The 25,138-nt window shown below is 41.5% G+C and overlaps 2 protein-coding genes across 13 annotated transcripts in view; one reads left to right on the top strand and one right to left on the bottom strand.

The window, feature by feature from the left end:
* Window positions 1-898: 898 nt before the first annotated feature.
* TM2D1 (TM2 domain containing 1) lies at window positions 899-21,446 on the bottom strand. 3 transcript variants are annotated; one of them, XR_011325673.1, is made up of 9 exons: window positions 21,200-21,446; window positions 19,979-20,052; window positions 17,607-17,715; window positions 13,202-13,293; window positions 9,579-9,652; window positions 8,213-8,331; window positions 3,662-3,768; window positions 3,291-3,492; window positions 899-2,140 (listed from the first exon to the last, which is right to left on the bottom strand). XR_011325673.1 is itself a non-coding variant. In XM_069788567.1 (7 exons), exons 1-6 carry the CDS (start codon window positions 21,355-21,357, stop codon window positions 8,221-8,223), a joined length of 618 nt encoding a protein of 205 aa, XP_069644668.1. In that variant the 5' UTR covers window positions 21,358-21,446; the 3' UTR covers window positions 899-2,140; window positions 8,213-8,220. The 3 variants fall into 3 exon arrangements, 1 of the variants encoding a protein (XP_069644668.1); XR_011325672.1 differs by having other exon boundaries at window positions 3,291-3,768; XM_069788567.1 differs by lacking the exons at window positions 3,291-3,492; window positions 3,662-3,768.
* A 2,633-nt stretch (window positions 21,447-24,079) lies between these two features.
* Window positions 24,080-25,138, top strand: part of PATJ (PATJ crumbs cell polarity complex component) — a 156,919-nt gene continuing 155,860 nt past the window's right edge. For 5 of the 10 annotated variants that reach the window (XM_069788562.1, XM_069788561.1, XM_069788560.1 and 2 more), the window contains exon 1: window positions 24,082-24,488. The gene's annotated coding sequence lies outside the window, so the exon portion shown is untranslated. Of the gene's footprint in view, window positions 24,489-24,792; window positions 24,846-25,138 lie in introns of those variants that run through there. The other 5 variants (XM_069788566.1, XM_069788564.1, XM_069788563.1 and 2 more) reach the window with 3 other exon arrangements.

Below are 25,138 nucleotides of genomic sequence, written 5' to 3'. Positions count from 1 at the left end.
GAAGTGCTAATCAGCAGCAGGAAGGTATATTTTTTTCTCTCACGTGGACGTAGACATTTGTTGTGAAAAACTCTATGTTCCCCCATTTGCTATTGCTGTTCTTTGTCATTTAATCAAGTGGTGACTGTAGCTGTTGCACTTTAAAATTAAATGCTATTATTTATGGTAGAACTTGCTCTAGTTAAAAATGCAGACCTCAGCACTGTGTACGTTTGTAAGCAGAAGGTTAAGCAGGACATTTTAAATGGTAAAGCAAAGGGCTTAATCAAGGCTGAAGAGCAAAATGCTGTGGGATAACAGATATAGTAAATAGGCATTAATCACCATACAGGCTTAATCCAGGTATTAGGCAGTCTTGGGGCTAATACGAAGACTCACTTACATAAGGACTCATTCTACCAACCCTTAAGTAAGTGAATAACTTTATTCTTTGGAGAAATTTCATCAACGTTAAAGGCTCTTGCAATATCAGGCCTACATTATGTCTTTGCAAAATGATCATCACACAATTGTTTTGCCTGAAGGGGATTTCTCAGTTAGGAGGCACATAGGGGGTGTGGTTCAAGACAGGAAAAAAAATTGAATCGCCAGAGCATAAGGAGCCACTTTTCCATGTTGGTTTTTTTTTTTTCCCCTTGACACTGTCTATTACTGTGACATCAAAATCCCAGCTAAGTACTTCTTGCCAAAGATGGACCAGATAAAATCACGAAGCCAGTATCATCTCATGGGAGACAGCTCACTGTCTTAGTGACAAATTTAGTGACTACAAATCCAGGCTTAGAACATAGTCCTTCCCTGGTCATAATCCAGCACTTGCACATTGGATTTGCGTTTAACTACTGATGAACTAAAATTTCAGTTTCAAGAAGATAATAGCACATCCATAGGTATGAAATTCGCTATACAAAAGTTCTTTTATTAGATGCTTAGAAAGATTAAAGTGCTTCCACGTTTAACTTAACATCAAAAATTCCAACTCTTTATACAAACAGACATGTTGTATGCACTGACACCAGCACACAAATCCCAGCCTCCGGCCCAGGATGGGTTTTGGCATCCTGGTCAAGCTTGCCTTTACCTAGCCCTGAAGCAGACCAGGCAGACTCACAGTAAGCACAACATGACCTAACCTGAGGAAAGGGGAAGGAGATGGAAGTGGGGAATGGGGTAGATGGCCACAGTTTATCTATTCAAGGAATAACAAGATGAAAAAAATCCACAAACCTTTAATTGTGAATGTAGGAGAGGGACAGTGATGTAACTGTTCCCAGGGAACACTATTCTTATTTTGTAGAGGGAGGTGAGCCAAGATACTTAAGCTCTAGAGAACCTTTAACACAGGAAGCTATTTATCATAACAAGCTTGGTTGATACTGCTCCCATACTGAACCAATTAGATTAGCCTATTTCGTCATACTTCATAACTTGGGATGATAGGTTTCCAAGCATGGTACAGTGCAGTAATTGAATTTTGATCAAACACACATGGCCCATAACCCAGTATGTGAAACTTTCAGAACAGTTCACAGCTTTTAAATATCCAGTCAACATGTTGCCAAAAGTACAGGATGTACTTGATGCAAGTGGGAGAGGAGGGGGGGAGCACAAGTCCACGCCGTAACTTGGTACAGCTGTAAAACAAACATTTTTTTGTTCCGATTCTGTTCCTACTTTAGCAAAGGAGCTGGGAGGAAGACAGTGAATGTCAAGTAAGTCGTTTTTCTCCCCAACCCCCACACCCCCCAGGCACACGTTTCCCTTTTAACATTCTTAGATTACCACAACCTTTTAAATTCACTATACTGTACTTACATACTGTATTGGACACACCAGCAATTATGTTTGTTAGCATGACATATCCATTGCTTACACTTAGTTAACAAAATAACTTAAAAGTCGCATGCATCATCCTCTTAATAGGGTTATAATCAATGGGACCATGGAATGCAAGCCCTAAAAATTACCCCCCACCTCTGCATTCCCCAGGCTTCTGCCTCTGCCAACACAATCCATATGGTGGGCAGTCTTGTCAGGCTCAAGGTGAACACTCAGTCAGTTCTTCGCAGGCAGTGATCTCCTCTTACATGTTCTTGCCATGTTTTCTCCACGGTAAATCCAAGGAACTTTGAAGAAGACTCTGTGTAAAGGAAACAGAATACATTAATAAATTCATTCCTACTGCTCTACTGACTAGGGGGCAAAGCACCCACCGCAGAACAGGTTCATGACATGGAAAATGCTGTGCCAGACTTTCTTTTGAGCAAGTAATGGCTATCCATATCAAAGCTGCTCTCTGGCCTACAGCTAAGTCTGGCATGCTTAAGCAATGGAGCAGGATATCCCCAACCTCTGCACATAGTGCTGCCAACTTCTTTCTCAATTTTGAATGCTTTGACCTGAAAGGCAGTTGGAGGCAGCTCCAGGCATCTCAGCTACCCGAAGGGGAAGCACCAGGGCAGCCAACACCTTCGCTTTCATCGAGGTGGTGCAAATGACATAAAAGATGGTAATTACTGCTACAGCCCTGCAAAGAGTGTAGGATCTGACGGTTCTAGTTGCACTCTGTGGATCATCTGCCTCCGAGCCGTCTCACACACCTGTTCTGGAGTACAGCTGTGTAAGAGAAGCAGCCACAGGTTCCAAGGGGAGAAACGGTGCTTTTCAGATGTAACAAAATGCACATCTCGTTTAGTCTTGCTGTTGGTTGGGGACAGGTATACTGCCCGATTACAGCCAGCACCCTGTCAGAGCAGAGAGGATGCGCTGGATCCATCTCCCTCCCCGCCCCACTCCCCGCTAAGTTACGATGCTGCAGAGAAAAGAAAAAAAAAAAAAAAAAAAAAAGGAAAAAGAATTTGGTGTTCAACTTATCAGACTTGGACCAAGCCTCAGCTCAAACCAAGGTTAAATAGGCCTGTTCTAAGCCTCTTAAAGATAGGATTTATATAGTAATTACAGTAATGGAAACTGATCTTTATAATTTTTATACTGCCTAAAATTCTGCTGTGTCATACGCATCTGCAGAGCCTGAGAACTGTGCTTCTCGGAGAAAGCACTGCAGTCTTGAAAGCAGCCATTCAAATGTATAATGGAGAATTATCGGAGCATGAGTGTTTGAGATTATAATGAAGCACGAAGAGTAAGAATCAGAAATCCTGGGAAAAGCAAGGAGTTTGTATTTGAGACAAGCAGTATTTTTTTAAACACTATTTTGTTGGGAGTTTATGGAACTAGATCTTCATCACACACAGTGCAAACAGCATTGAGACTGCCCTTTTTATTCTTACATTTCCTTTCTTTTCCTTTGCCACAGTCTTAGGTCTAGAGAGTAAGCATAGTGCAAAATGCATCTTGGCCAGACAGAATCCTCACATCCACTTTCCAGTTTTCTCTGTTGTGCAAGGAAAAATACCGGAGTGCTAAGTCCTTGCTGTATGATAAAGAACAACTTCAGAAGATTTGGAGATCTGATAGGGGGTTTGGCTCCACCTTCAGGAAGCAGAAGGCAAAGAGACAACACGGTTTTAGGTTTCAGGCATACTTTTGCAGAAACTGAAGCCTACAATCCCCTCTTATTAACATCTACTGCTCCCCAATGTGTCTTTGCTTCGTATATATAAATGATACCCTGATCTGATGCCGTGACATTTCTACATACTTGATTCAACTCTGAAGAGTCCAATTCCTCCTAGAGGTACTTTGAGAACTTGTGGCAGGATGTCCAAAGGTAGCTGATACATGAACGAGAGTCAATGAAAAGCAGCTCTGAGGTGAAAAAAAGAAGTTGTGACACATAGGATGTCGTAGAGCTGTATCAAATATTATTAATCACTTACTTACACTGTCAGTACTAAGGTTTCCATACAGAACGCAATTTTCTCTTATAATTCACAGAGATTAGAAACATTCTTTGGGTAACACAGATGGATTGAGAGGAAGAAAGTGGGAAGAGTCTTGATCAAATTTCAGTCTAGCAAAACACGTAAGCATATGCCTAAAGTTAAGCTATTTTTTCTCCTCAAATTCAGGCAGAAGATGCAAACAGAATAATCTCTTGTATTTCACCTCTTGGCAGACTCTGATGCAGGCTGAACCCAGAACATAGTAGCTGGTTAAAAAGCATGATTTAAATGAACTAAAATGATGCATTTTTTTAAAGAAGCCATATAGTGACCATGCATAATAATGAAAATGGCAAAGTAAGTAGTTAGGGATGAGATGACGCTGAGTTTGAAAGACTGTATGATGTATTAGTGAAATAATAGGCAATCACACAATTAGTGACAGTCCTATGAGGCAATGGAAACGTATGGTTGCTTGCAAAACCCTGCCTTTGGCATTTCCCCAACTGGGTGCTTAAGCACCCAACCTTATTGTATTCAACATCATTTTCTGGAGGAAACAGGTTTGAAAACTGCAGAGCAAGCAACAGGAATGGCTCTCAGTGCAGAAATGGACTAAACACCTAATGAATCTAAAAATAAAAAAACCCCAAAACACTGAGAAGAGATGCAAGAAGTCTGAATAGACATAGCTGTGTAAGCAAATATAACTGAATATACTCTTGAGGAACAAAGGAAACAATTCTTGATGGGGTGACAACAGATGTTCTCCAAAAAAATTCTAACGGAGCATTTCAAACACAAAGACCTTCCTGTGGAGCTGAGAAGTTTTACTGGCAGACATACAGTAATACATCTTTGGAAACATAATAAAACCTAACATTTAAGGTGTTATCAGGTCCTGAAAGCAGAAGTGATATCTTCATGTAGTAAGTGGTGGGTGGTGGTGGAGAGGAAAACAGTTACAATAACAAAATACTGTCACAGGAAGTTGCCATAGCATAGTTGTGATTTAAATCACAGGAGGAGTAACTAGTCAAGAGATTTTGTTCTAAAATATCTCTAAATCCGCTCTTTTGGAAAACGAGCTCTAAACACAAGTGAAAGATGCACAGGTTGACCTATCTGAACAAATACAATCCAGAGTAATTTATTAATACAGTAAGCACACCTAAGTACAACCACTTCTGCACTGTGTGAGTGAATACAAAGTGCCCAAAGCTGAATGTTTCTACCAGCTACTGCTTTTTCAGATCATGGTTAAGCACGTTGCAGAAAATCCTAAAACGGACATTAAAAAAAAAAAAAGGGACAGGTTTATGGAGTCATTTTTGCAATGACTGAACTGCACTGGTACTTAGAGAAGATTTGGATTTAACTCCTGGCATAGATCTGCAGCATCTTCAGTGAATAGCTTTATACAGGTTTTTAAAGGCTAGGCACTTCAAATTCTTTTTTTAAACTCTGGCCTTTACTTTTTATGTTCTTTATTTTTACAGATACAGAATAATACTTCTCAGTCTTGTTGGAATGTTGAAAGGATTCCTGAATACCTGCAAGGCCAGCAGTTATCATTTTATCTCGGAACGAGGCAGGAGGATGACATAGTACATTGTCTAATCATTTTTATTGCTTTGCAACTGTTTGGGGGAAAACAATTCAGAGAGAAGACTATTCCAGCGGAGTCAGAGCAATCAGAACTACAGAAACACTAGGATGGACAACTTGATTGACAGGAGAAAGCTAAAGCAGGCAGCAACACAGAAAATCATCGTAGGACAGACATTTTGATAAATATTACTGTAGCCAATTTATTATTAACACAGTGGGACAGCTTTACATCTTGCATCACACTTTTCACAGCCCTTATGGTAAACATGCCATATCTGACAATTACAAGATGAAAACAAAGACCTCACTAACTCTCTACTGGCCTGCAGTACTATCTGCTTACTCAGTTAACTCTCTCTAAACTTCAGCTAGGCAACTAAACAAGCCTATAGAAAGGCAGATATGAGTGTTCAGGTATATATCATAATTCCAACAGTATCCAAGTTTCAAAGGTTAAGCCATCTGTGGCACTGATTTCTAAAAGGCTTCACAGACAAAGGAGAGGGCTGTGAAAGAAGTGGAAAGTTGTTAGTACAAGACAGAGGATCAAGTGGAATACCATCTAAAGGGAAGAGAAATAAATTTTTGCTAAGGCTCGAAACATTGCTCTGTCTGGTCACCCGTGGCTTCATTCTGACTGCTAGGACAAAGCAGAGCAGTCCTGACAAGAGCATGCACTGGTATCACAAACCAGAGAGCATCGGGATGAAAGAATCCCATAGCAGTTCTTATTTCCTGGATTGGTTGACACACATCTTCTGTTTCTACAGAAATGCTGTAACTTGGAATAACAAATCTTTCTCTCTGCTGGCTACTTGGTTTCTGGGATTAACAAACTATTTGATGGGCCTCATAACTAATCATATTTTCATCTGATTCAGACAAAATAGCTCCCATATTCTTTTACGGATAATGAAGCACAAGATGGACTGCTGAAAGTCAAGCCCTCTGCTACTTGTACATGTGGAGACAGATTTTAGAACGAAATCTGGTGTGATGATTTGCCCAAGGCTATTTTTTTTATTATAATGTCCATGGTATCTTCCTATTTTCACAGCTTCAGGGTTAAAAAACAAAAAGCAGACAAGTCACAGGATGATCTTAGCCACGAGATTTTATTTGATTGAAACATTTATTTTCCATCCACTTCCTGTCTGTTTTTGAAAGTATTTCAGGAAACAAAACTGACATGCACAAAGAGCATTCAGTGAAAGAGAGACAAAAGGGAGATGCAACAAATATCAGGCAAGTGAACAAAGCTAACAGAGCGTTCTTGTCTCCTTGAACCCACAAGTAAAATGCATGTTAGCAAGTATTCCAAAACTCCGTCTTTCTTGCGCAAAGGAAAGAATTAATGTTAAGCACAAAGTATTCTTTGTGGTTTATTCTCATTACGTGGTATGTCAGGTTACACTGATTTGGAAAAAAACAGCTTTACAAAGCTTTCTGTGCAACAGTCCCAATGCAGGTTTAAAAGAGAGTAAAACCCACAAATTGCACTTTTAAAAATCAATTTAGGAATCTCATTTTTTGTAATTCCCTTAAAAATACCACTTGTGGACACATTAATAACATTTTGAAAGTTTCATCTGAAAAACAAAAGAATAGCCCAAATTTTTGAAAAAATCTACATTAAAGTTTATATCATGTGGATTTCTCACTACGTTACTGCTGGTTTTCATTAGAAGGTGAAAGGAATGTTTAAAATTGGTCAAATAACATGAAGATTCTGTTGACATGTTTTCTGTCTCTGTGTGTATATACTTTTCTTTAAAGGAACATCTAGGTAAATCTTGGTTGTCCTAAGGACTTTGGTCAAACAACTTTGAAGGACACAGAATTTATTTCACTGAAACACAACTGATCTAAAATCAGAACCTTTTAAGGGCTTTATTAGTACAAAGAATTCACTTTTTTGACATTCTGTAGCTGTAAAACACATGCACCGATTTCTTTTCAGAAAAGGATGTATTTCACCATGGATGGTTGCAAGGAAGGGGAAAAGAAAAAAAAAAATCAAAATAAGCAGAACGATTATTTCCTATTCTAACCTCAGGGCACCCCAGCATGCACCCTCCTTTTTTGTGATGTGTCATCTACGGTTCCATTTTTTATGCATCCGTATTTCTACTGTTGATCAGCACTGACCAAATTTTGCAACTTGACCAAAATTTGTCTTTAAGCTTTACAGAAATAATTATTTCAATTAATAGAATTTCACAGAATACACCAGCACAAGATTTAGGGCCATCTGGATTTTAACTAACAGGATAGAAAGAAAGGCAGTTTCTGTGGTTTGGGATATTTAAGTTCATTTACAAAATGCCACACATAGTTATGAAAACAGACACCAAATGTAATCCTGGCCCATCCATGCTCAAACTCTCATCAATTTCAATGGACTAAATATCAGCATAGTTGTTCTGAACAACTCTTTCTCCACCTCTCTGTAACACTCTAAATTATACTTACAGACACAGAACAACATCAGTGCAAATTGTAAAAGTCTGCACATTTCACAAATGTTACAACTTAGCAACAAACTGTGCTCACAGAAACAGAGCAGTCACAAAGAAACTCGGCACCTTTCAGGTAAACTCACTCACTTGAGGAATTTTCATATTTTATCATCTTTGTTCGATGTACATTTAATATGCAGTTCTGATGAAGTGTAATTAATAAGTCGTCAGCAATTTCAGTGGACGACTGGATCCATCTGTAACAATAAAATGCACCTATGCATTTGTGACACTTACTGCCAGGGTTAAGGATAGGTCTGCATTTTCCTGAATGTTGCATTGGTAATAGTGAGCCGTGTAAGCCTTGCTCCATAGTAATCTATAATGTAACTAGAGCCATCGGAAGGTCCGACAATCTACAAGAGAAAAAGAACCAAGACTTTTCAACATGAAGTGAAATATACACTTTGTGCTAATGTCTCAATTACTGCTAATTTTCCCATCATAAAATTAGTCATGCTTAATTAGTCAAACAGAAACTAGATTTATTTTGAAGTTATGCTGTAGTTTAACTATTTTAGCGAGCACTGTCTCAGGAGGAACATTTCCCTAGGGCTTCTAATCAACCAAATTACACAGCCAGGCGCTGGTACTAGGTTAAGCCGATGCGGATTTGAGTCACAAAATCAGGCTAACAAATGAGTGGGCTCCAAACCACCTTTCTTGGATGATGGAGGGTAGGCAGGAGAGAATTAGGTTGATGACAGGTATCTTTGAAATACTGCACAGGTAAGGAATGGAGAGAAGGAGAGAAGATCATGGCTTTTTTGTTCTGGAAAGGCTAAATTGATGTGGGGTCACCAGGGAGATGAATAAAGGAGAGAAGAAAGATACTCTCAGCTGTATCTGTAAGTGATCTGAGGCAAGATCACTGCGATAGCATGGAAAGGAATTTGAGAATGCATATCATTTAAAATATGTACATACAAAGATGCATACTTTAAAAATATTTTTCTATAAACCCACACAAACATTTCCTATCTCCACAATGCATTTTAAGTTCATCATAGGCAATTTCAATTCATGCTAAATGGATGCACTATATAATAAGACAATTTTGCAATGTCATGACGCCACAAGACGTCACCCCAGCTGAGGATTTAACCATCATGAATCCCAGAGTCACAGCTCTCAGGTGATATGGGACTTGTATTTGGAGGAGGGGCAGAAAAAATAAGCGGCAATGCCTTCTCTCCTGCACACTGCATGGACACCCCAGATGATGGACTCCATCAGCATAAAGCACATGCAAACACAGAACTTTAGGATTCTGGGAACAGCAGGATAACTCATGCAAAGTCCAACACTGTGTCACAAAGAGGTCATAGGTTCTGACAAAGTGAATTGATGGTGTTATATCTTCCAAGCTATTCATTACAAGTATTTATAGATAGCTAATCTAATTTTTTAATTCAAACAATAAATATATTGATATTTTGTGTCCATATTCTACAACATCAGTCTACAAACAGAGCTAAAATAAATGCCTTTATTTTTCAATACACAAAGGTTCTTAAGGCTAAAATGCTAACAAAGAATTAGCAATCAAATCAAAGCTTTAACAAACACAGATTTGTATCTTGTTTTGAAAGCCCTGACTTACCTGCATTGAAATAAGTATGAAATCAATTAGGCTACCAATTCCACAAAATCCTACAGTGCAGAACTTTAACAAACCTAAAAAAGGAAAATAAAATTTAACTGGAGCTTTAAGCCAGTCACTATGAAGTTCATAGGTTTCTGGTGGCAATCACATCCCAACTTTCTCCCCACCCTGCAAAATATATATGTGTGTGTGTATATATATATATATGCATGCATCTAGAAACAGACCTAAAGTCAAAAGATCTTTAATTACCAGGGAAAAACCACCACATATTCATATTTCTACATCCTGAATACACGGTAAAGATTTTAAACATTAACTTTTTTTTTTTTTTTTAAACAGATAAATATTCTTAAACAAAGGCAGGCAAAAGTTGATAAGCAAGTTACTGGAAATTTTCCTTTCTTTGACTGAGGCACAGACAGAAAAAAATCCCAACTTGAGGTGCAAAATTTACTTACGAATAGAAAGAGACTTTCTACCATCTCATGAATTGTAGCACATACTGACTTGACTTTCAGAACATGCTCTTTGGAGAACAATCCTTTGTATAATTTTTATATTTTTGCTGAAATTGGAATTTATTTTGAATATATATACATATATATTTACACTTCTTTTTAACCAGTATTCAAAAATGTTATTTTTCTATGAATAAATGAAAGATTAATAGAAAATATATGGGAATCGCAACTAACAGATGAATGTTTCATTGGAAGTTGCCATGCAAGGCAGACTTCATTTGGAAAATGCCTTCGAAAGAAGGAGGCTGTCTTAATTTTTATTATTTTTTTAATATCAGTAGTTTCTTGTACAATAAATATAATGCAATGAGTACTATATATATTGTAAGTAATACTTCAGCTGAACTTCAGCAAACCTCTAGGTTATTTTGAGAATGAGATACTCATTGTGAAGACATTTATCTCTTTACCCAGGTATAGACAGTATGAAGAGGAATGCGTATCTGTTGCATTTAAGTCAGTTGTAGGCTGTGCTGTATAGGGAAAACACAGTTCCCTGCTAAAAAGCATACCCTTACCGTGCTTACAAGGGCCAGCACACTTCTGAGGCAAGAGAGAAAGCATGTTGATAACATCAGCCAGTGTGGCATCCCAGAGCACCTCTTCCCCACAGCCACAAGTTGTGCTGTGCTGCATAATACCTGCTAGTAAAACCACGCAGCTGTTTTCCAAAGAACGGGCCTGCTCTCTGTCAAACACCTGAAGGTCTCCTGACCTCCGCCTCCTCCTTTGTGCTCCCCCTCTCTCAGAAGCAGCAATCTGTCCTGCATACCACCTCCTCTCCCCCATGCCCTGTTTATGAGGCTGCATATGGAGGAGAGTGGGGGAATAACTGCATGCATGCTGCAGGAAGAGCATCCCACTGTCTGGATATAGCTCCCATAGTTGACAAGATGAAACTAGCCTGATTTATAAACTCCAGGGAGACAGTTTAAAATCTCTCCATGGAGCAACACAGTAGTCACAGAGAACAGGGAAAAATACCTAATGACCAAGAAGATGAAAGAGTAGTAGCAGGATGGTCTTTCAGCTGATTAGAAGAAAAGCCTACGTGCATATTACAACTAAAGTGGTGCCACTTAAATGTGCAAAAACCCAAGTATATAATTTTTTAAAACAGTTTGTTCCCAGTGGCTGATGCGCAAGACTTGCAGCAGCCAGACACAGTTAGCCTGCCTATCAGTACTGGCAGCAGCGTAACAAAACATAAGGGAAACAGCCAGCTAAAGAAATGCTAGCCTTAGGAAACAACAGTTAAGACAATTAAATAATGTCAAACTCTGGTGAACAGTTTACTTTGTTATTACCTGCATCGAGTGCAGTCACCATTTAAGATACTTATTTGTGACACTCCTTATACCGTCTCCTCTCAAGCTGTGGTCCTGAACCTCACTGCCAGTTGGCATTTTAGCAACCCAGCAGTTGTCTTACCATTGCTACTACTCTTTCATCTTCTTGGTCATTAGGTATTTTGGTTCCAGCAGCAGCTCCAGTTTACTTGAGGAACTGGCTGCTCCGTTATGTTACTGGATATAAAAGAACTGTTTCTGAACCTGGCATATATTTCTGAAGTGCAGGGTAAAGTTGATCTTTTTCTTCCTCCTCACTTCCCTCCCTACAAGCAGATCACACTGAGAAAATAAACTGCTGTAAAGCATAGAGGGAAAAAATAGTGCTCTTACGCAGTAATAACTTATGGTTTAGTTCACAGTGTGTGGGAGAGGAAGAGGTTGCCTTCCTGATTTCTTCATATTCAATAGCTTGTTTGTATTTGTATGCTCTTTAAGCAAAAGAGGGGAAAAAAATAAACCAAATAACATTTACAGTCTTCATTACACTTGCACAAAATATTTCAATGCTATTAACCTTTCTTAATCATTTTTTGCCAAGGCATGGATGACATAAAAAATCCCCAATCAACCACTGTCAAGGAATCCAATGTATTGATTATTTTTTCTTTTCTACTGTAACCTATTTGCTTCTGTCTTCCTTAACTTTCAAAAGCTTGAAAACCTGACTTTTGAAGAGTTTAATTTTAAGTCTTTTAACTTTGGTTACTGGCTACAGTATATTCCAGTAGGGTTAACAAGCATGAGCATAAAGAACTCCTATACAGGAATGGAGGATTTATAAATCTAAATTACTACAATATATTACAAAATAATTACTGCAAATTATTATTCCAAATCCAGTGGTATAACAAAAAGGTGGACCTTATTGACCGCTTCCAAAAATGTACCTTTTTCTGAAACAGATGGACAAAGTAAGTGCTAATTATAGAACCTCAGGGAAAAAAGACATAGATGTTAACGCAAGATTATCGAGAAGGACAGATAATGTTATTAAAAAAACCCAAGCGTTTGCATTTAATGGTCAGAAACTCAGAATTCCTAGCTGAAGTGACAGTAACATGTATAGCTTTTTCCAACTCATTACTCCATGCTATCTAGACTTAATTTTACTCCATTTGTCCAGCTCAGAAACAAAGCCAGTGAAAGTAGTTCTAACGTACTAAGGTATTTCCATTATTTAAAAGCCAGTGGCACCACCACCCTGGGATTCAGGTCCTAAAAACACTAACCAGAAGTAGGTCTTATTAAAGGTCCCAGCTTCTGCAGAACTGTTAATACCATGAGCTATCTTGAAGGTATGCATTTGCCAGAATAAATTCCATATCCCAAAACACTAAGTTTACTGTAAAGGTTGTCCACTATTTTCCTGGTAAAATCAAGCATCATTTAAGTAGCTGTCACATGAGTCAAAACCACTTCTGTTTCAGTGCCTCACAAAGAATGCTGTGGTAAACATCAGTGCAAAGCAAACATAAAGCAAAACTATGAATAGCAATAATAATGTTTGCTTATTAGGATTTTATCTGTTGGACAACTATATATCCATTTGTCACCACTCACTCCAACAGAATAGCAGGCTCAGGATAATGCAGGATTTTACCTTACTTGACAATAAAGTAAGGATTCTAGTTGTAAATATTAAAACTTGACTGTCAGCCTTCATTACTCAAAATATAAGTATACACATATAACTCAGTCATAACAATAAGCTTTACCTCAAAGAAAAAATAAGAAATAAACTTACCTAATGCAGGATAGCCTAGATAAAATCTATCTGCTCCCAACCATCCAAGAAATAAGGACAGAGCCACTGCCACTTTGTAGGAGTATCCATTTCTGCCAAAGAAACAAGTAATGTAGACAATGACTGCAAAATATATTCACTCAATACTTTTGAGAATTAAAGTAGTGACTCATTTGCCTGCTGCTTCAGTTTAAAAAAAAAAAAATCAGACTTGTTATTTATCTTCAATTAACGGACACAGAATTGATAATGTTAAGCTTTCAAACTGGGTAGGCATCCTCCATAAAGCAACCTCAGCTGTTGCAACTCAAGTATACTCTTACAGAATACAGATCATTCTGAAACTAAATCATGATTTCTTGTCAAGACATAATTCAGTTGCTGATACATTCCCAGTTTCACAGAGTATTTCCTAACAGTTCAGCCCTACTGAGACAACCCTAGAAAGCTAAGAGGTGTATGCATACTGTCTGTAGGCATTAGTCTCACATGCAGCCAAATCGAGAGGAACAGGATAGACAGGTGAGATGTCAGCAGAGACAGCAATTGCAATGAGATCTGAAGGAGAAATGAACCATGGCCACTGGCTGAAGAAGCTGCAGGAAGGATTCAGCAAAAAGGGTAAGTCATGTATCTATTTACTACACTCTAAAGGTAGTAAACGGCACAAACTCACAAATGAAAAGAACTGCTGATGGTACAAAGATGTACAAGTCAAGCATCCCACGGTTAGTCATACAAAATAAACAGATGCAACAGACTTTTTGAGATTTACACTAATTGGCACCATTCTTGCCAGCTGCTGCAGTGATGTGGCCACCTAACCGCCTGTAACTTTCAGTCACTGCTGATGTGAACTTTACACTAATAAGTGAGCTAGAAACATACAGCTATCAATATTAGAACTTGCTGCATCCTTTGCTGCATTGGCGAACAGCTAGCTTCTGAAAAGAAAAGCAAGCCCAAATGTAATTAGAACTTTAAAAATATTCAATAATTCACTGTTTTGATACGTGCACTACTATGTGCCAGCAATTATTTAATAAGCCCAAATTAAACTCTTAGTTGACAGTTGAATAAAACACAGAGTTTCACAAAGACAGTAGCTGAGAAAGGTCCAAGCACCTTTATTAAGCACTTTCAATGCCAAATAAAGATCTACCTTTTTGCTTATTATCTACATTTACTGACTTTAAAATTTAATGGCAACATTAAGTGATTAAATCATGACTCTTACCTCAATATTTGTTACTTAGTGCTTATTAGCAACACAGAACATACTGGGCATTCCTGGAAGCTAATGTAACGTAAATTATCATCTTTAGAACTGTCTTGTTTCCACTGTAAAGAACACTAATGGTTTTATTTAAAAGTTGAGGTAAACTGTTGGAAATTTTTTATCCACTACAAAGTGTCAACAACCCTCCAAGGACACTAAAGCATAAAAAGAGCTCTTACACAAAAGGTGGGAACACAGTTTAATTTGAGATGCTCCTGATCAAAACTAGTAATAAACTGAGCACTCGTCTATGCATTGAGATGCTTTTAAAAGCAGAACAGTCTGCAACCCAGTCAACATCAAACTGACAGGCAGAAGAAATCTAGTATAAAGTGGAAGCATGTTAATACCGTAACAAGGCTGCATCCACTCTTGTATTTCCTTTGTCTTACTTACTCTTTCAGATAAAAACATGCACTGAAGACTAAACCAGCAAGCAGAAAAATAACATATCCCAGGCATCTAAAGGAACTTCTAGAATTGGGTAAAAGATGCAATTTCTTTTCAGTTCCTCTTCTGATTTTTTCTTGCTTCTCAGCCTCATCCAATCTTTATTTCTTCTGCATACGTTTCTTCCAGCTGCCATGTCAAAGACTTTTTCTTCCAGCTCTTCCACACCAGTTGATACCAGGCACTGCTGTAGGTCACAGTGGCTTCCATCGTCTTTTGGGGTCTCTTAGCACTGCTCAGACACCTGTCCACACTGAACTTCACAAATTTCACAGACTACCATTTTATGGATTCCTTGCCTGTAATGGCAATACTTGAACAATGGACATTTCAAGTCCGCAGAGTCAGGGCCTGCACATATTAAGCATAATACATGACAGAGTGCCAATTGAGGGAATTCTAGAATTTGGAAAAAAAAAAAAAAATCTACCTTCAAAACATCAAATTAAAACCAAACCAAAACAATCTTGACTCCCAGTACTTTTTTGCTGGAGCAACCTTATTAGCACTTACAAGCTTCTCCTTGTACTTACAGTAGGAGCAACTGAAATTGAACACATCTACTTATACAAATATATAACATCTCCTGGTCTTGCTCTAAAATAACTGGATCCCAGAACTGTTATCTGGACTGTTGCTAAATTACAGTTTTGGCTAAGCACAACTTGCTGATTTGTCCTTTCCAAAAGCTAGGGATACACATAAACCTGCTGTCCCCATGCTAGGACAATCCTGCTTTGGGAAGATGCCTTCTCAAACCAATTTTCTGGTTAAATCACATGCAGTTACTTCTGCCAGAAGACAGATATAGTTTCTGTCAAAACTCAGGCAAGATGCTGGAAAAATCTCCAAAATAGCAGTAGAAAGGGCAGGCCTAATGTTGTAATATTAAGCTAGAGATTCCTGCTTAAAATAATGTTTCTAACACTTAGGTAACATTCAAAATGCCTTATGAAAGGCTCATATAAATATCAGTGATTAGACCACTTTTTAAACAAGTGTACACATGAAGGATGCTAACATTAACCTTGCTGCCATTTTTAACTGGCTTTGGGGCTTTATCAAGGGCATGCTTGCATAACTCTTTCTACACTCACAGTTGTATTTTACTGGAGTTTTCAGCAAGCCCACAAAGGGTCCTCTTCTCCTTCTGCCATACTAGCAGTCATGGGACTGGAAAAGCCACAGCAAGTTCTTCTGACAGTGTAACCATTGATTATTTCATCATAAATAATAGTCATGATCAAGTAATAAACATCATAAGAAGGATGGCATTCTTCTGCCTACATAGATTTGGGTTTTTATTAATAAATATAAAGAAAAACTACATTTTACAATGTTTCTAGAAAATATATTAAACCAAAAATATACAAAAAACTCAAAATGTAAGAATTACTGTCTAGTCCAAAGAGGAAGCAATTTTATTAAACTAGTATAGCTCATCTTATTCTCAGTCCCCATCACAGATGGGACTGAAATGCAATTGTTTCTGGACAAAAATGTGACTGAAGTCTAGTTTGCTAGCATTTAAATTTGATTAGACGTAATAATATGTTTTCTTCAATTTGCTGAGCTTTGACTGTTGAGAAGACTAAATACAGAGAAAATATTTATGAAACTAAGAGGCAGAGCTGTACTTCTGAGTTAGGCAAATTATTGAGCAGTAAGTATCACATCAGAGTTATTTGCCCACTGGTGTGATAAGGAATACCCAGCAAATATTACTGGAGTTTTAATTTCCAAAGATTCCAGCAGGACAAAAGAAAAAGGCTCCGGCGTGAATCCCACAAAAAGGAGAAACAAATGGTACTGACAGGTGTTCGCTGATCATTAGCATTGGCCAGTTGGAACATTTATTGGTATCCAGAGCTATCCATTGCTCACAATGTGCTTTAGAAAAACTAGGTCCATCATTTTCACGTTTCAGAAACAGGCTCTTGAAAGACACAGAGGACTTGGTTAAATACAAAGGTTGCTTAAAAATAGACAGTTCCTCTAAAAGATATTTTTTTAGGAACTGGAGACTTAAACTCCCCCAATATTCATGCATACTACAACTTAAGCTGCATCTACAGGCTCACTTTGAACTGGCATGAACCAGTACTGCCACTGAACAGAGAAGCCCAGTCCAGCCCTCCTTTCTCCACTCTCTTATCCTTGAGTTGCCCTCATTCTTGTGCTGGCACAAGCACTTGAAGCAACTGTACTGTGACTCAGATTGGGGAACTGATCCAAATTAGTTCAAACCCAGATCAGTTGCCCGATTCAGTATACAGTCGGGTATGTCAGGGAAAGGGATGGAGAGGTGTCCCCAGAGGAGCTCCTTTCAGCAGCTGTGCGGATTTTAAGCATATGTGAAATGTAGCCTCAGCATTTGGGGCAAATTTTTGCCACGGTAAATAAAGTACTAAGTAAAGCAAAGGTAAAATACTAAGGTAAAGCAAAGATACAAACATAACTAAACAAATGTGTCCATGGCTGAGACAGATTTACTTATAATCATGCATGTTGTATCCTTATACTACTTACAGTGCTTATTAGAGGATTAAGTACTCTTCAACGTGTGTACGATTCTACCTTACTTCTTTTTCCTTCTATCGACACATCATACTATTTTAGAAAAACTTCATTGTGAAAACAAAGACAAATTATTACAAAAAACAATAGTGTACTTACACATTGCGACATGGAATAGGCTTGTAAAATCCAACTTCATGTCCTGTAAAGACTTTTTCTATGCCAAGGTGATCTTTGCAAGTTATATTTGGTGCTGGCAGACATTGAACTGAGGACAAAAAAATTATTTGAAATTAAGCAGTAACCAATTGGGTACTGTAGTGTTTTTCTGACAAGACACAAGTGAAATATACAAATGAAGTTACACTATGCAACAGTCTTGATACATAGCACAGTACACACAGACATATTACTTTTAAAAAAAACATATTTTTTTAAGCCAGTCCTATGACTAACTTGTCTTTCTGCATGATACATATTAAGTAAAATATAGAAACCTAATTGCTGCTCTAATTCTGTTGTAATTTCCTTTTTTGGCTCTGTTAACGAGTCAATGGGAAATCTGAACCTGACATACCAGGGAGGTGGTGCCATCACCATCCTTGGAGGTTTTCAAGATCTGACTGCACAAAGTCCTGAGCAACCTGGTCTGAATTCAGTGCCAATGCTGCTTTTGAGCAGGAGGCTGGACTATATGACTTCCTGAGGTCTCTTTCAACCCAAATTATTCTATTATTCTAAGCTAAGGTTTGACTCTTAAGAGAACCAAAGTGGAAATCACAGCAGAAAGTGACATCTGCTAAAAGTTTGCAATGTATTACCAGAATATTAGTCACTCTTCAGTGTTTAAGTCTGTTGTTTTAAAGGGAAGGATCGCAGTCCTTTACCCACTTTCTATCAGTTTTCAGTATTTGAGAGTCCTGTCGGCTGGTTCCAACAAAACAGCAAGCCAGGTTCAACATTTCTTTCCAGATTTTCCAATACTACCTACAGGCAAGAAGCCTAGGATTTGGATATGTATTTTTTTAAATATCTATCCATATTGCATAGGGACCAAAAAATGAAAAAAAAAAAAAAAGAAAAGAAAAAACTAAATTCAGGCCATCAGTATTAGTAACAGCCAAAACCCATGAGCTATGTCTGGACTTAACTGCCATAAAGTTCTATATGGATCTTACTCATCAAAGTGCCTAACCTAAGATGACTACAAAAAACCTACATTCTTTGTTGTAACAAAAAAAACTAAGCAAAGAAAGCAGCACTTTGTTTTATTTAGAAGAAACCCACAGCAGTTTAAATATGTTGATATAGAAAAGGCCACAGCTTTCGTGTCAATGTCATGCCAGTAAGACTTGAAATCTGCTACTCGATGAGACTAATTGGATGCTTTGAATTAAACCCCTATTTGTTTGGGTGATGGATCCCAGAAAGATGTTCAGAAACAGTAGTGCTTCAAGCATGATCCAGAAGATTAACTTGTTATTACTTAGATAATACTGAAACAGGAAGCGACTCAAATACTGTGGGGACAATCTATACAGGCACAGAAAACAACATTAATTAACCTAGCAACTTTCCCCACTCTGAAGCTTATGTCCTGTTCAAATGTATAGTCTATTAAATACAATCACATGGTAACTGGTTAGACAACTAACAATTTGAGTTGTGATCAATCTCAAACTACAGAACATTCTTTCTGCTCACTGACTGGACATTGATAATAAGGGACATGATGTCAAAGATGATGTAAAGGACCGGGTAACTTAAAAAGGGATCCATTTTGGACAGTACTTTCATCCAGTCTCTGAAGAATTTGGAAAACCTTTACTATCCTTCAGCATCCCAGTGAAGAAAATTATTCAGCGTTTATAGAAAACAAAATATGAAAGACAACAAGCATACACATGTATTTTAAACATGAGTGCACATAAAGCAAAACTGTAGTGCTACTAGCTAACACAGAGACTATTTATTTCAATGCCTGAAAACATAAGAAAAGCTAAACATATGCAGTAAACCAAGTGATCAGTTTAAGCATTTTTCTGTTGTACTCCAAAGTACATCAGAATTTAACATCAAAATAAAAGTAAATGCTTTCAAAACAGAGCCTCATGGCACCAAAAACTCCCGATGATGGAAGGCACCATATTTCCTTAAAAAAAAAAGTAAAAAATAGATTTTGAAGGCTGTTCTGTCACGTGTCAATTCTTCTAATAAGTATATGCAAAATCAGTATGACAGGAACGGTTTGTTTTAATCACAGTAGTGCAGGGCAGAGCCTAGAGGATATAACATACATTGAAGAGATTTACCAGAAACCTCACTTACAAATGTACCAATCAGAGACAATGTATTTATTCATTTTTAGTAAAGCATCCAATCCACACATATGTTTTAGGCTTTCACACTAATGATATTACTAATCCCATGTTTTATAAAGCTCATCTAGCAGATACAAAAACGCATAAATTGAACACTTCCTTGGAAAATGTTGTTACTGTCAATATATGTCATAAGTTAGAAATCCTTACCATATGCTGTGTGATTTGTACAATTCATAGGTTCTTGTGTACTGTTGTCTATTTTAGGCTCATCACACATATATGTTCAGGTAATTGAGGAAAACATTTTTCATATCAAACACTACAACAGGTTTGACAGTAATTTATTCCCCCCTCTTTAAACCCTGAGGATTTAAGATGCACCTTGATGTTAGTTCCTACCCATCCCCCAAGATAGGAACAGCACATTACCATACAGCAAATCTGCTAATCCAATTTAATACACCAATATATCGCATAAGCTCCACGTTTAATTAGTGCTGCAGTCAGCACTACCTAAAGGAACTACAATATTTATCAGTCACAGCCTCTGTATTTGAAGGCAACAAGTTAGCACACCTAATCCAGTCTTCTTCCCTTATTTCAATATCAGAGTACCTTTAAATTGAGGCATTTAGTTGAGAAGAGTAAATCTACAGTAACATACAAATTTCAAAGAACGCCTAAAAACAAACATCTGAAATGCCAGGAATTTGGACTAGAAAAAAAACCTGACCAGGAACTAATTTCCAGAGTCTGAACTCCCATGGCCAAGTAAAGCAGGAGATGAAGTTAACTTTTCCAAGATTTGCTTTCCTGACACTTTGGATCATCAATAACTGTCAGCTACCATCAACAACTGTCAGCTACCATCAACAAACATTTTCTGGGGAAGGCCTGATGCCCCTTTGGAGAATCAGGAGCCTCGCAGCTAGAGTCTTTAACACCTGCGCCCTGCTCCTTCAAACTGTGGAGGAGCACTCGACATTGTGCAAAGCCACCGCGTCTCACTCGAGTGTCCTGCAAAAAATAAGAAGGTGGAGGAGGGGTGGGGGAGAGGGGTCTCTCCTCCCGTGGGATCTTCTCGTTGCAGATCGAGGAGACACCCCAAACCTGCACACAGGCACACGCTGTACCACCCTCGAAAGGAACCCAGGCCGCTGCAGACGTGCCCTCTCCCGCTCCTTCCAGCTGAGAGCCCCTGGGGGCTCCTGACCCGAGGCTTTCTCCGACACCCTGTCAGGCACCTCGCACCCTCCGCCTCCCCTTTCCCCCTCCACCCGAGGCGGCTGGGCAAGCGGCCCCCTCCCTCAGGCAAACCGGGCCCGGGGCGAGAAGCCGCCAGCCCCTCCGCCTTCCCGGGCCCCATCGCCATAGCAACCGACCCCCGCCGCCGCCCCCCCAACCCGGCCCCGGCCGCCCTCAGGATATTGCCCCAGCCTCAGCTCGTCGCACTTGAGCGGCGGCTCCGTGCCCTCCGCTCCCTCCACGGCTGCACCCGCGAACCAGAGGAGAAGCAGGATCCGGGCCTCCGCCGCGCCTCTCCACCTCCCCTGCCCCGCCGGCAGCCGCCCCGGCCGGGCGGCCATGATGGAAACCGCCGCTGCCGTCAGCTGACTCGCCGGCCCCGGGGAGGAGCGGGCCCCGCCGCCGGGGGAGGCCGCCCTGCCTGCCGGGAGGGGCGTTCGTGGGCTGCTGAGGGGGCCGGTTTGGGATTTTGGGGTGGTTTGGGGGGGCGGGTTGACCTCGGCAAATATGGCTCCTGAGGCAGCTACTGGTCAGCGCTGAGGGCAGAGCGTGCCCCTACTCAAGATGGCGCTGGCAGGGCACCGGCGGGCTCGTGCCCTGAGCAAAGATGGCCGCGCCCGCCCCTAGCACCTGGCGGGACGGCGCCCACCTGCCCTCACTTAAGATGTCGGCCGTGAGGCGCTCCCCCTCGGGTTTGGCCCTCGGGCGGTGCGGGGGAGGCGATAAGCGGCCGTCCCGGCGGCGGGGAGCTGAGTCACCCGCGGGAGGAAGCACACCCGCGCCTGGAACCGAGCGGCGGGCAGGGGACGCCGGCAGCGGTGGGCAGGCTGGGCCGGGCAGGGTGAGGGCACGTCCCGAGAGGAGTGAGGTGAACCCTCCCTGCTCTTCCGAATACCGAAGCTGGTTTTTTTTCACCCCACCGGGTGAAATCTTACCTCTGGGTGTGAGTACCCTTGGGCGTCCCTGGTGTTGTCTGGAGTTTGCTGGCTACTTTCAAAATCATTTTAAAAAGCACAGAAGAGGTTAAAGGGATGGCCTGTGCTGCTCTGTGTCCTGCTGAACCGGGAGTTAAACCCGGGCTGGGGCTGTGCCCTGGCAGCCGCACGGGCCTTGTGTGCTGTCACTGCGTCCAGCAGTCAGGTCAAAGAAATAGTTTGAAATTGTTACTCTATTTTCACGTAAAATTGTGATTGCGTTGTTAAAAAATGCTTTTAATTTTATTTTTTAAATGAATGCTAAATGCCTGGAGCAGGCAAGCTTTTATCTTCATCAGCGTTTGCTCTTTGTAAGGTATTTTGTGGTGATTACCAACCTTTTCCTCGTCTCACATCCTTGAAGGTTATTTCATGTTTTTCTAGTGTTTGGTTTTGAATGTGCCAGTTTTCAGTTACGAACTGCTGGGGATCCTGGGCTGTTTATAGGAGATGGAGAGACTGTTTGGGGTAAACTTACCCAGGAAAGGCAGCACTACTGTCCTAAGTTTACATCTGTTCTAGAAGCATTTCCTGGAAAACAAGTAGGGACCTAGAAACTGAAAAAGGCTGAAAGCAACTCCGAGATAGTATTTAAGAGAACGTCATCACTACCCACCCCTTCTGAAAGTTTTTTTGGTTTTATTGACCATTGTTTTGGTGAATGAATGGCGACTCGTATATGAGTCTGTCAGTACCAATGAAAGGTTTGTCACAGTCCCAGATATTCAAAGAATCTGTAAAAACATGGATTTAAATGTGTGGATGGCTGACAAAGAGCTCAGCCAGTGATGTGAAATATTGCCATCTAACAGCTTTTGGGGGGATTTGTGTAAACTAAATTGGCAGTCTAGAGTTCAGCAGACAAAGTATGCAAATGAAAATTGATACTCCTTTCAGCAACTGGAAGCGAAAGGCCAGGGCCAGAGTGCACTCGGTAATGAACTCAGCCCTCCGAGATCGAGACTGAGGTGCACTGATGAGAAAAGTGCTTGGCTCTTTTGTCTGCAGTGCATCTCTTGGATGGATAAATACACGACTTGCTGTTCATCACTGTCAAGAAAATTGTCACTTCTTACGAGCGCTACATTAATTAAAATTGAGAGTAAGGACTGGGAAGTTAGGCATTTGCAATCTGAATTTTTAAAAGAGGATGAAATGATATGCTCTTAGCATGTTGCATGCTCTAGTGCAGCTGCTATTGCTTAGTAAAACAAAACGGGCACTAGAACGAGGGGAAATTAATTCCCAAACCTCTTGTAGTCCTTATCCTGCGCAGCTAGCAGGGCTGTGTAAGATCTGCTGCAAATGAGTTAGTGAAACAGTGCAGCAGAATAAAAATTATTTTTGGAGAGTTTCATTTGACCATTTTATGTGTGTGTACATACCTATCTTTAAAAAATCTAAAAGCAGACCAAGATAGAGGTTTTGGAGGTAGAAAGTGCCTGCAGTTCCCACAATTAGTTTCAGCTACAATGTTGCCTGTTCAGTATCTGGCAACTAGCAGTAGGAAAACTTTGCTTTTATCACCATCCCAGGCAACGCGCCCTGTCTCTCGGAGAAGCCGCAGGTAAGGTGGCATGTTTCAGAGTGCTGTGGGGAGCAGCGCTGGTTGCGGTGAGCGCCGAGAGGCAGTTGTGCATCGCCGGTTTGGTGCTCTGTGAGGGAAGTGTTACAATCCCTTAACTCCGTCCAAGTCCCTGTCCTCCTATGGCTTTTGCCATTCCCTTCTGTGGAAGTGGTAGGGGCCATGCTGCTGAGGCTGTCTCGCCTCTGTGGGAATCTGAGTTCAAAACAGCTCTGAATTCATGTTTGGACACCGATCTACTGCAGCTGAGTAAAAAATAAACTTTTCTATAAAGTCTACGCACATGTTTTGCCCTCACTGGGGAGTTTAGTGGCCATGTTGACAGGTATACTGTTTAGGCCTATGGTTTATAAATACGCCGCAGGTCAGGATCATCTGAAAATTGACCTGGCTCCCGAGCTCTGCGTTTCACTAAGCAGCTTCCACTCGTCCCTGCGACCACACCACTCATCCTGTGACCAGACCGGCCGTCCTGTCAGCGAGCTTCAGCCCTGAGCCTCAGCCTGCAGGCCCCCCCGCTCCCCTGCTTCCCTCTCCCCGTCTTCAGAAGTAGCAGGGAAAAGCCAGGCCCTGCCCTTTTCTGAGCCTCCAGCCGTATTCCAGTCACTCCTGCGCTTTTCTCCACAACACCTGACGGCTCTCCCCTGCTCTTCCGTACCGCTCTGCCTGGGCGCTGCGGGCCTTCCCCGAGCCGGGCAGGGGAGCTTTGCCGGCAGCCGTGTTTCTCCCGCCGGCCCGGCCCAGGGGTCACCGGCGCTACGTGCCTCCCCGGACGCGGTTCTTCGGGCCGCTGCCTCTCCCGCCCCCCCGCCGGAGGGATGCGGCCCGGCCGTCCCCCGGGAGGCGGCTCTCCCGCCGCGCCGCCCCGGCTTCCTGCGCCGCAGGTGAGGCGCGATTCGCCGCTTCCGCCCAGGTGAGAGCCGGCGGCCATCGCGCCGCTCCGACCGCCGCCGCCGACCGCCCGCAGGTACCGAGCGGCGGGGAGCCCCCCCCCCCCCGCGCCCCGCGACGGCGGCTGCCCCGAGCAGCTGCTCGGCGGCGCGGCCCCTTCGCCTCAGCAGCGCCCCCAGCGCTGAGGGGAGCCCGCCGCTGCCCCCCCCCCCCCGCCCCGCTCCTCCCTGCCCGGCTCGGCCCCGGCGACTGGCGTGGGCGTGACTTTCGGTAGCGAAGGCCCGGGGTTGGGGGGGGGCTGAAGGCGGCGGGGAAGGGGCGGCTGTCGGCGGGCCGGCGTGCCCCTGAGGGGAGGCCTCGGCGCCCCGGGAGCTGGCAGGTGTGGTATTTGGGAGCGGGCGGGTAGAGTCAGCTCGTTGCGAGGGCTCCTCTGGAGGAGTTTTCCTTCCTTCTTCAGGCTCGGAGGCTCCGCGCTAGCGCTTGGTGGTGGCATCTCCTCGGGAGAAGCGTTTGGTTGTTTTTTTTTTCCTACCATCTCCTCGCTCCCTCAGCGCCTGACCTGACCCGTATCTCGATGTGCACACCGCCATGGGCAGGAACACCAGCCTGCGCTCGCCCAGAGACTCCCGCCTCGAAGCCCCTTAGGTTTCACACACCGGGGGCCTCGGCGGC

Source organism: Haliaeetus albicilla, chromosome 8, assembly GCF_947461875.1.
Source record: "Haliaeetus albicilla chromosome 8, bHalAlb1.1, whole genome shotgun sequence".
NCBI classification, from domain to species: domain Eukaryota; kingdom Metazoa; phylum Chordata; class Aves; order Accipitriformes; family Accipitridae; genus Haliaeetus; species Haliaeetus albicilla.
This window is presented reverse-complemented; position numbering and strand designations above follow the sequence as displayed.